The 12,104-nt window shown below is 40.7% G+C and overlaps 1 protein-coding gene across 1 annotated transcript; it reads right to left on the bottom strand.

Annotated features, from left to right (window-relative positions):
• Window positions 1-1,905: 1,905 nt before the first annotated feature.
• LOC148126796 (olfactory receptor 2Z1-like) lies at window positions 1,906-2,505 on the bottom strand. The gene has a single exon (XM_087923149.1). The coding sequence runs from the start codon at window positions 2,503-2,505 to the stop codon at window positions 1,906-1,908; it is 600 nt and encodes a 199-aa protein (XP_087779275.1).
• Window positions 2,506-12,104: the final 9,599 nt, after the last annotated feature.

The raw sequence follows: 12,104 nt of genomic DNA, 5'->3' as shown, positions 1-12,104 counted from the left end.
TTAAATTGGGAGAAGATAAAAAAACAATGTTATTTGAAAATTCCAGTTTGGTTATCGACGATAGAAGCATTTTCTTATCCTATAATTTACAAGAAGGAACAAACAGTTAGATATGGGGAATTATTAGATGAAAAGGGTGAACTTAAATCGATACAAAATCTAGAGGAACAAGGTATAAAGCTGAATTGGTTTTCATATGTGCAAATACACTCAAGGTATGATGAGGATTCCAAAACAGAGGGATTTTATGACAAACAGACTGATTTAGATAAGGTTTTGATGGGTACTGATGAAAAGGTGATTAAAAATTATATGGTTATTTATTGGAAATTAAGCTAGAGGAAGAACAAGTTAAAGAAACTATGATTGCTTGGGGGAGGAATTTTGGATATGGGATTGATTTAGAGAAATGGCAGAAATTATGGTTGCAAAATTATAAAATGACAATGTCTACAGCTTATAAACAAAACTTGTATAAGATGTTTTACAGGTGGCATTTTCCTCCGACAAGGATAGCAAGAATGTTTAAGAATAAATCTGAAAAATGTTGGAAATGTCATCAGATACCTGGCTCATATTACCATATGTGGTGGACTTGTGAGGACGCTAGAAAATACTGGAAAAAATGACAAAGAAACATATAGATTTGAAACCGGAGTTCTTTTTATTGGGAATTCTACCAGATGTATATAGTAAAGATCTGAAATATTTGATTGTAAATGTATTAACTGCGGCTAGAATTGTATTTGCTAAAAACTGGAAAAATGAGAAAATTCCATCGCAGGAAGAAATTATTAAGAAAATATTGGAATGTGCTGAGATGAGTAGATTGACATTTGAAATTAGAGAGCAAGAAGATAAACAATTTTATAAAATTTGGGACCTTTTCTATCAATGGTTGGATGATGAAATATGATAATAGAATACCTAGAATTTTAGATAATAAGGAATATTCTTGTTTTTTCTTTATCTTTTGTTATTAGATACTATATCTATAAAGTGTTTTTTTTTTAGGATAGAATTGGCATGATTATATGATTTGTTATAGAATAAATTACTTAAATTATAGTTATCTCATAAAGTATGAATGAATAAAAGTATAGTCAAATGATTTTTTTATAATAATGATATGAATATATATGTTAGGATTGAAAATAAGAGCTATTATGTAATATAATTTGAGACTACGAAATGGATGCACAAAACTGATGAACCAACCGACACACTGTTTGTATATAAGTATGGAAGAGAGCTGATGCTTTTATGTTTTGTCTGTTTTTGTTTGTTTGTTAAAAAAACCAATAAAACTGTTTTCAAAAAAACAAAAAAAAGATTTAGAAAGCCAAGGAATGCTAGGGATCAAACCACATGCAAGATGATTTTTGATGTCCCTTCCAATTCTATGGTTTTGGTTTTATTTCAGCATTATAAGTGTGTTAACCCCTCCTTGAAGGAGATGGGTGGTCTAGAAACATAAAATATAAACAAACAAATAAGTAAGTAAATACTTCAGCATATAGAGCAACAGGATTTTTTAAATTCAATTAATGAAGAGTAAAAGAAGTTCATGAAAATGGATTTCATTCTATTAGCTACTTCCAATTAATAATAGTAAGCAAGTGAGAGGAAAAGTGGGGTTGGAGGATCAGGAGATAGGAGAAAGAGATTTCCGGAGAGAAGTGGAGATGGCTTGGAGATGTAGATGAATATGGATTGGTTCCCAAATAATTAATATTTGTTACCATGGTGATGGTAATACCAAGATTCTTTTAAATCTAATTTGAGCCAATGAGAGTTAGATGATTCAGAATGTCAGATTTTTACATTTTATTATGACTTTAATTAACAATAGAATCAAAAACATTTCAGGAAAAATGAATGTCTACCTTCGTAAATACTTCCATCCTAATTTATCTTGGTAGACCAACCTTTACACTGTTTGCATTTTCCAAATAATTTCTTGAGTGCAGATAAGACATCTTGATTCCTCAGGCTGTATATGAAAGGATTCATGGTGGCAGGGACAATAGTAGTAAACACTGTATTAATCATAGCAGAATAAGAGGAAGCTGAAGTCATATAGGTCGAAATAGCTGCTCCATAGAAGAAGCCCACCACACAGAGATGGGACAGACAGGTTGTCAAGGCCTTGTGGCTCCTTTCAGAAGATTGTACCCTCAAAACCTGGATAAGGATAGCAATGTAGGAGGAGAAGATGATTGAGATGGGAATCAGAAGTACCATGAAATTTCCAATGTGGGTTGCTTTTTTAAAACCAGAATTATTCGAGCAAGAGAGTTGTATGAGGGCTGGATAAACACACATGTAATGTTTCATCACATTGGACTTGCAGTAGGGAAGGGGCAGGACATAAAGAGAGCAAGTTAGAGCCTGGAAAGTGGACCAAATCCAGGCTGCCACTGACATCATATGAAGGATGCTTTTCCTCATGAGGATGGGATATTGCAAAGGTTTGCAGATGGCCACATACCTGTCATAAGACATAGTAGCCAGGATAAGGCATTCTGCTCCTCCTAAAAGCAAAGTTACCGTAATCTGAGTAACACATCCATAGAGCGAAATGGTATACCTCTTGGTTACAAAGCTGACAAATACTCGAGGAACAATGGTGAGAATTTGGCAGAGGTCTAATAAAGCTAATTGTTTGAGAAAAAAGTACATGGGAGTGTCAAGACTAGAGTCAGCATTAATTACAAAGAGAAGGAGACAGTTTCCAATAATTGCAATAAAGAACATGAAGCTAATAGCCACGAGAAAAATTGTGGGTGATTTTTGATATTGAAGTCCAAGTAGAAGAAACTCTTTCCATGATGTGGCATTCTTCTCTTCCATCCTTTTTTCATGCATCCAGGACTACTAGTTGATGGTCACAGCACTGTATAAGCAATAATATAGGCATGTTTATATTTGAAGAATGTGGAAAATTAAATGACAGTAAACTAGAAGTTTGGAATAAATGAAATTAGGCATTCCCATCCTCTGTCCTCTCAACTCTCTCTTCCTATATCTAACAATTATTTGCAATCCTTCATGTTCCCTTTGAGTCTCCCACTTATTTTAACATCTAGATTTCAAAGATCAATTCACTGGAATGACTAATACTTGCTCCATTAATTGAAGACGGAAAACATTTCTCAGTTTGTATTCCCAATTCTATTTCTTCTTTAACACTGCATTTTTTTTTACAAACCATTTTTATGAACAGGTTATGCTGTTTTTCTTTTAATAATACTTTGGGTATTATTCTTGCCATGACAATAGTTTTAAAACTGTAGAAGCTTCTTTGCATCACATAAAGACATCGATAGAGGGGAAAATGTGCAGGTATATCCGTGGTTATACTAAGGAAGATCTTATATTTCAGTGCTGTATCGTTGTAAATAATGTGAATAACTACATCACCAGTTGTGAAAAAATTATCCCATGAAACATTTTGAAAGAACATGCTCTTTGTAGGAATATTCTGTATTTGTGGAATAAGCAAACTTTGCCTATTGTTATATCTCCATGCATGTTACATTGTGTGCTTACACAACACCAAGAGCATTGGAGATAAACAAACAAATCCACACATGTTGGAAATGACTCCAAATAACAAGATCTTGGATTGGTGAAAACACAGAGATTTTATTTGTAAGCTTAAATCAAAGCATACAAAAGGAAAAACAAAAGCTGTTTGCAAAGAGCGGTTAGATCTTAGCTTAACTCAGGGGTGGGATTCAAATTTTTAACAACCAGCTTCTGTGGGCGTGGTTTAGTTGGTGGGTGTGGCTTGGTGATCATGTGACTGGGTGGACATGGCTTGGTGGTCATGTTATTGGCTGGGTGCGGCCAACTCAATATCACTCACATTGAGGCACGCATCTCCTCGCCTGGCCTCTCATGACTGTGGGGATGCTGCAACAGCTGTAAGTGTGAAAAATGGTCATAAGTCACTTTTTTCAGTGCCATTGTAACTTTGAATGGTCACTCCACACAAGCCAAGTACCAGCAAAGGAGGAAAAAAAACTCCAGAGAAGTTCCAGAGACAGGAAGTCTAGTCCTGCCAAGAATGTAATAAGGTTTAACGGAGAGGCAGTTTCTGTAAGCAACAATATTGAAAAATGTTGAAAAAGCACTATGCAATCTAAAACCATCTCTATCTATTGGACCGGATGGAATATGTACCTACTTCTTAAAAAAGCTATCCACTGCCATAGCTGATCCTCTAAGAATAATCTTTGAAAAACCTCTCAGGACCAGCTCCTTGACAAAACTATGGTCACAAGCCATGGCCATCCCCATCTTCAAAAAGGGAGACCCCAGCCTAGTTGAAAATTACAGACCAATCTCTTTATGCTGCGTCACCTGTAAAGTCATGGAATCAATTATTAACCAATCCATCATCCTCCACTTAGAAACAAACAGCCTACTCTCTAATAAACAATTTGGTTTCAGAAAAAAACTATCCTGTAATCTGCAACTCTTACACTGCAAAAACCTATGAACTACACAACTCGATCAGGGCAAAGCAATAGATGCAATCTACATAGACTTCTGTAAAGCCTTTGATTCAGTGGTACACGACAAACTACTCCCAAAACTAAAATCTTACGGTATCTCTGGACACCTGCATAAGTGGATAGAAGCATTCCTGTCAAACAGACAACAAATGGTCAAAATTGGGAGCATCCTATCATATTCTGTACCTGTCAACAGTGGTGTCCCTCAAGGCAGAGTTCTAGGACCAACTCTCTTCATACTCTACATAAATGACCTCTGTGATCATATCAAGAGCAATTGCGTTCTCTTCACTGATGGTGTAAAGCTTTTCAACACCACAGACAATACCGCTACCCTTCAAAAAGACCTTGACTATGTATCAGAATGGTCAAACAAATGGTAACTTCAAATTTCAACAAATAAATGCTCTGTCTTACATATTGGCAAAAAAAATCAGAAAATAAAATACAGGCTGAATAGTCAAGACCTTGTTGATGATCCAAACTCTGTCAAGGATCTTGGAGTACTCATCTCAAATGACCTAAGTGCTAGAGTCCACTGTAACTACATAGTCAAAAAGGTGTTAAGAGTTGTTAGCCTAATCTTACGTAGCTTTTTCTCTGGTAATATTACGCTAATAACTAGAGCATACAAAACATTTGCTAGATCAATACTCGAATACAGATCATCAGTCTGGAACCCACATGACGTATCTGATACTAGCACACTTGAGAAAGTCCAGAAATATTTCACAAGAAGAGTTCTCCACTCCTCTACTGTTGCAGAATACCTTATGCCACCAGACTTGAAATCCTAGACCTAGAAAACCTAGAACTACGCCGCCTTCAGTCCGATCTAAGTATAGTATATAAAATCATACATTGCAATGTCCTACCTGTCAATGAATATTTCAGCTTCAACCACAACAACACAAGAGCAAACAATAGATACAAACTCAAGGTTAATCGCACCAAACTTGATTGCAGGAAATACGACTTCAGCCACAGAGGGGTCAATGTCTGGAATCCTCTACCTGACTCTGTGGTTTCTTCCCCAACCCCCCAAAACTTTAACCTTAGACTGTCTACTATTGACCTCACCCCTTTCCTAAGAGGTCTGTAGGAGACGTGCATAAGCGCGCCAACGTGCCTATCGTCCCTGTCCTATGGTTTCTTTTATTTTTCTTATAAGTATCCATCTCATGTATTCAAAACCATGTATATACTTATACCTATTATTTTGTAAACGATTGACAAATCAAATAAATAAATTAAATAAATTAAAGCCGTTGCAAGTTGCATTATGCACCAAAAAGCACAGAAACTGGTCAATGGGGTTTCCTGCCCTAACTAGGTCCCATAACACCTGCAAGAAAACAACCCGATTCATAAGGTACCCAGGATCCCCGCAATGGTTGTTATGTCAGAGTGCCATTAAGGAGTATTCGTTTTGTTCCAAGACGGCTAGGAGTTTTGGTCTATTTAGTCTAAAACCAAATGCACAGGTAGAGTATAGGTGATACCTTGTTCAATAGTAGTAACTGTGAGAGGGACCTTGGAGTCCTAGTGGACAACCATTTAAATATGAGCCAGCCGTGTGCTGCAGCTGCCCAAAAAGCCAAGCTGGTTCTAGGATGCCTCAACAGAGGGATAGGCTCAAGATCACGTGAAGTGTTACTACCACTTTACAATGCCTTGGTAAAGCCACACCTGGAATATTGGCACCCAGTATTGGTTGCCACGATGTAAAAAAGACGTTGAGACTCTGGAAAGTGTGCAGAGAAGAGCAACCAAGAGGATTAGGGGACTGGAGACTAAACATACGATGGACGGTTGCAGGAATTGGGTTTGTCTACACTACACTACGGTACTCAAAAAAATAAAGGGAACACAAAAATAAGACATCCTAGCTCTGAATGAATGAAATATTCTTATTCAATGCTTCGTTCATTACATAGTTGAATGTGCTGACAACAAAATCACACAAAAATTATCAATGGAAATCAAATTGAGCAACCCAGGGAGGTCTGGATTTGGAGTTACACTCAAAATTAAAGTGGAAAAAAAGACTACAGGCTGATCCAACTTTGATGTAACGTCCTTAAAACAAGTCAGAATGAGGCTCAGTAGTGTGTGTGGCCTCCATGTGCCTGTATGACCTCCCTACAACACCTGGGCATGCTCCTGATGAGGTGGCAGATGGTCTCCTGAGGGATCTCCTCCCACACCTGGACTAAAGCATCCCCCAACTCCTGGATAGTCTGGGGTGCAACGTGGCGTTGGTGGATGGAGCGAGACATGATGTCCCAGATGTGCTCAATTGGATTCAGGTCTGGGGAACGGGCAGGCCAGTCCATAGCATCAATGCCTTCGTCTTGCAGGAGCTGCTGACACACTCCAGCCACATGCGGTCTAGCATTGTCTTGCATTAGAAGGAACCCAGGGCCAATCGCACCAGCACAAGGGGTCGGAGGATCTCATCTCAGTACCTAATGGCAGTCAGGCTACCTCTGGCGAGCACATGGAAGGCTGTGCGGCCCCCTAAAGAAATGCCACCCCACACCATTACTGACCCCACTGCCAAACCGGTCATGCTGGAGGATGTTGCAGGCAGCAGAACGTTCTCCACGGCGTCTCCAGACCCTGTCACGTCTGTCACATGTGCTCAGTGTGAACAGATGTTCATCTGTGAAGAGCAAATGGCAAACGTCCTGCACGGTGTTGGGCTGTAAGCGCAGCCCCCACCTGTGGACGTCGGGCCCTCACACCACCCTCATGGAGTCTGTTTCTGACCGTTTGAGCAGCCACATGCACATTTGTGGCCCGTTATACATCATTTTGCAGGGCTCTGGCAGTGCTCCTCCTGTCCCTCCTTGCACAAAGGCGGAGGTAGCGGTCCTGGTGCTGGGCTGTTGCCCTCCTACGGCCTCCTCCACGTCTCCTGGTGTACTGGCCTGTCTCCTGGTAGCGCCTCCATGCTCTGGACACTACGCTGACAGACACAGCGAACCTTCTTGCCACAGCTCGCATTGATGTGACATCCTGGATAAACTGCACTACCTGAGCCACTTGTGTGGGTTGTAGACTCCGTCTCATGCTACCACTAGAGTGAAAGCACCGCCAGCATTCGAAAGTGACCCAACCATCAGCCAGAAAGCATAGGAACTGAGAAGTGGTCTGTGGTCACCACCTGCAGAACCGCTCCTTTATTGGGGATGTCTTGCTACCTGCCTCTGCTTTCCACCTGTTGTCTATTCCATTTGCACAACAGCATGTGAAATGGAGTGTCAATCAGTGCTGCTACCCAAGTGGACAGTTTGATTTCACAGAAGTGCGATTGACTTGGAGTTACATTGTGTTGTTTAAGTGCTCCCTTTATTTTTATGAGCAGTGTAGTTTGATGAAAAGAAAGACTAGGCATGATAGCAGTCTTCCAATATCTCAGGGGCTGCCCCAAAGAAGAGGCAGTCAAGCTCTTCTCCAAAGCACCAAAGAAGCAACGGATGGAAACTAATCCAGGAGAAGCAACTTAGAATTAAAGAGGAATTTCCTGACAGTTACGACAATTAACCAGGGGGACTGCTTGCCTCCAGAAGTTCTGAATTCTCTATTCTATTCTGTTCTATTCTATTCTATTCTATTCTATTCTGTTCTGTTCTGTTCTGTTCTATTCTCTATTCTGTTCTTTTTTCTATTTCTATTTCTATTTCTATTCTCTTCTATTCTCTTCTCTTCTCTTCTATTCTATTCCATTCCATTCCATACCTATTCTATTCTCTATTCTCTATTCTGTTCTTTTTCTATTTCTATTTCTATTTCTATTTCTATTCTATTCTATTCTATTCTATTCTATTCTATTCTATTCTATTCTATTCTATTCTATTCTATTCTATTCCATTCCATTCCATTCCATTCCATTCCATTCCTATTCTATTCTCTATTCTGTTCTTTTTTCTATTTGTATTTGTATTTGTATTTGTATTTGTATTTCTATTCTATTCTATTCTATTCTATTCTATTCTAGTCTAGTCTAGTCTAGTCTATTTCTAATTCTATTCTATTCTAATTCTATTCTATTCTATTCTATTCTATTCTATTCTATTCTATTCTATTCTATTCTATTCTAATTCCATTCCATTCCATTCCTATTCTATTCTCTATTCTCTATTCTGTTCTTTTTCTATTTCTATTCTATTCTATTCTATTCTATTCTATTCCATTCCATTCCATTCCATTCCATTCCATTCCATTCCATTCCATTCCTATTCTATTCTCTATTCTGTTCTTTTTCTATTTCTATTTCTATTTGTATTTCTATTCTATTCTATTCTATTCTATTCTATTCTATTCTATTCTATTCTATTCTAGTCTAGTCTAGTCTAGTCTATTTCTAATTCTATTCTATTCTATTCTATTCTATTCTATTCTATTCTATTCTATTCTAATTCCATTCCATTCCATTCCTATTCTATTCTATTCTCTATTCTCTATTCTGTTCTTTTTTCTATTTCTATTTCTATTCTATTCTATTCTATTCTATTCTATTCTATTCTATTCTATTCTATTCTATTCTATTCTATTCTATTCTATTCTATTCTATTCTATTCTATTCTAATTCCATTCCATTCCTATTCTATTCTATTCTCTATTCTCTATTCTCTATTCTGTTCTTTTTTCTATTTCTATTTCTATTTCTATTTCTATTTCTATTCTATTCTATTTCTATTTCTATTTCTATTTCTATTCTATTCTATTCTATTCTATTCTATTTCTATTCTATTTCAGAGGTTTGGGCTGTTCAGTCTGAAGGGCCGGGAAAGGGTTTGATGTCACCACAATAACATGGAAAATGAACTCTGCGAAAAATCACAAATTGCTTCTCTGCCGAATTTGCATTTGTCATCATCTGAGTCGAAGATGTAAATAAATAAAGGTTCAAAGATGGAAAACCGCCATTAAGTTGCGTCTTGAAAAGATCTCTCTTTCTTTCCCTTTCTTCTTGTTTTCTTCTCCGAGTCATTATTCCTAAAGGGAATCGTCTGGCACGGAAAAATATCCTGAATCACAAAACAGCGCTGAGATCTGCCAGCAAAATTGTGAGCGGCCCGACCGTAATTTTATTTTATTTTTCCTTTCCGCACAAAAGAACTCAGTCAAAGCCAGAGAAAGAGGTGTGAGTAACGGACAGAGAGCGTGAACAAGGTCAAGAGGGTACCTGGGATTAAAGAATCAACGGCCTCCCTGTTTAACACGGGTGCAAATTCAGCTGCCGTGTTTTTCTTCCAAAGGAAGATAAATTTCCAACCCGTCTCCCCAAGAAAACGCTCTCTGATATTTAACCCAACTTCGCCCAGGCTTTGCAGCTGAAATTTTGGCCTGGCAAAAGATTTGACCTCCAGTGTGTGGGCTGCCCCACTGGGGATGGCCACCAAGAGGTCTTGAGAAGACACAACAGCTAGAGCAGGAGAAAGCTGGAAGGGACCTTGGAGGTCTTCTAGTCCAGCCCCCTGCTCACACAGGAGAACATTTCAGACAAATGGCTATCCAATCTCTTCTTAAAAACCTCCAGTGATGAAGCACCTACAACTTCTGGTGGCAAGGAGTTCCACTGGTTAATTGTCCTCATTGTTAGGAAGTTTTTCCTTAATTCCAGGTTGCTTCTCTCTTTGATTAGTTTCCGTCCATTTCCTCCCTCCCTTCTTTCCTTCCTTTCTTCCCTCCCTTCCTTCTTTCCTTCCTTCCTTCCCTCCCTTCTTTCCTTCCTTCCTTCCCTTCGTTCTTTCCTTCCTTCCTCCCTCCCTCTTTCCTTCCTCCCTTCCTTCCTTCCTCCCTCCCTTCTTTCCTTCCTTCCTTCCCTCCCTTCTTTCCTTCCTTCCTTCCCTTCCTTCCTCCCTCCCTTCTTTCCTTCCTTCCTTCCCTCCCTTCTTTCCTTCCTTCCTTCCCTCCCTCCCTCCCTTCTTCCCTTCCTTCCTTCCTTCGTTCTTTCCTTCCTTCCCTTCCTTCCTCCCTCCCTCCCTCCCTTCTTTCCTTCCTTCCTTCCCTTCGTTCTTTCCTTCCTTCCCTTCCTTCTTCCTTCCTTCCTTCCCTCCCTTCTTCTTTCCTTCCTTCCTTCCTTCCTTCCTCCCTCCCTTCTTCCCTTCCTTCCTCCCTCCCTTCTTTCCTTCCTTCTTCCCTTCCTTCCTTCCTTCCCTTCCTCTCTCTCTCCTTCTTTCCTTCCTTCCTTCTTTCCTTCCTTCCTTCCTTCCCCCTCCCTTCTTTCTTTCCTTCCTTCCTTCCCTCCCTTCTTCTAGAATCATAGGACTGCAAGGGACCTCAGAGGTCTTCTAGTCCAACCCCCTGCTCAACAGGAGACCCTGTTGTCAGGTTTCCAACTGGAGCCTCCAGCCAAGTTTGAAAAGAAGCCCCCACGATTCATGAGGAGCCACATGCCGGCGCTTTCCCCAAGGGCAGCTGGCTCTGCCCTCCATAATTTAACCGCCCACCTTCGACCCCGTTTTCCCCCCCTCCTCCTCCTCCCAGGGTGTGCGTCATAAATCCCATTCTCCAACCAAGCGCTTTCCCGGGTTGCAGAAAACAGGCCTCTCCGGGCGGGCTCTGGTAACCCGGGACACAATCTGGAGAAAGTTATGCGTGGAATGGGCCTCTTCTGGTCACCGCAACCCAACTGGTCCATCCGATCTCCCGCCTCCCCCTGCCCCCATCCTTCTTACGGCACCTCGAGAGCAAGCCAGGAATGCTTTACGAGTTGACACCTGTAGTATCTCAGACAAGTGGCTGTCCAGTCTCTTCTTCTTCAAAGCCTCCAGGGATGGAAGCCTCCAGAACTTCTGGTGGCCAGCAGTTCCACTGGTTAATTGTCCTCCCTGTTAGCCAGTTTCTCCTTAATTCCAGGTTGCTTCTCTCCTGGATGGGTTTCCATCCGTTGCTTCTCATCTTGGACAATCATTTGAGCCCTTCTTCTCTGGGGTAGCCCCTTAAAATACTGCAAGGCTGCTATCGCATCGCCCCTAGTTCTTCTTTTTCTTTAGAGTAGACAAACCCAAATCCTGCCTCGGTGGCGCAGCGCTCAGAGTGCTGTACTGCAGGCCGCTTCTGCTCACTATCGGCTGCCTGTAATTTTGGCAGTTCGAATCCCACCAGGCCCCAGTTTGATTCTCAGCCTTCCAGCCTTCCCCCAAACTCCGCCAGAAATGAGTCTTTGGGGACCCCGCAAGGCCTCCTGCTCCAAAGAGGCTGCGCCGGCAAAGACTCCTTTCTGGCGGAGTTTGGGGGAGAGAAAGAAAGACTTTTGCGGCTTCTGCTGTTTTCCTTGCATGAAGCCAAAAGTCTCTCCTCTCTCTCTCCCCCCCCTGAGAACGGAGCTGGAGACCCCAAATAAAGAACAATCGATCGGTAGGAAAACGAGGTGGGGGATTTTCCTGCAGACTTTTTTTTTAGGGGGGGAGGATTTTCCCAGGGTCTCTGGTCCGCAGGATTTAAAACGATGAGTCTGGTCGTCCCTGTGGTCCAAAAGCTTGGTGACCCCTGGACTAGATGACCTCCGAGGTGCCTTCCAATCCCGTTCTTCTGACGTTCTCATTCTGGAGGCCCAGCCCCGCCAAA

This window comes from Pseudonaja textilis, chromosome 2 (assembly GCF_049901715.1).
Source record: "Pseudonaja textilis isolate UNSWEBS1 chromosome 2, rPseTex1.2, whole genome shotgun sequence".
NCBI classification, from domain to species: Eukaryota; Metazoa; Chordata; class Lepidosauria; order Squamata; family Elapidae; genus Pseudonaja; species Pseudonaja textilis.
This window is presented reverse-complemented; position numbering and strand designations above follow the sequence as displayed.

What these genes read in the sequence shown, in the direction of transcription:
- LOC148126796 (XM_087923149.1), bottom strand. Translation starts at nt 2,505, where the DNA reads ATGTCTTATGACAGGTATGTGGCCATCTGCAAACCTTTGCAATATCCC.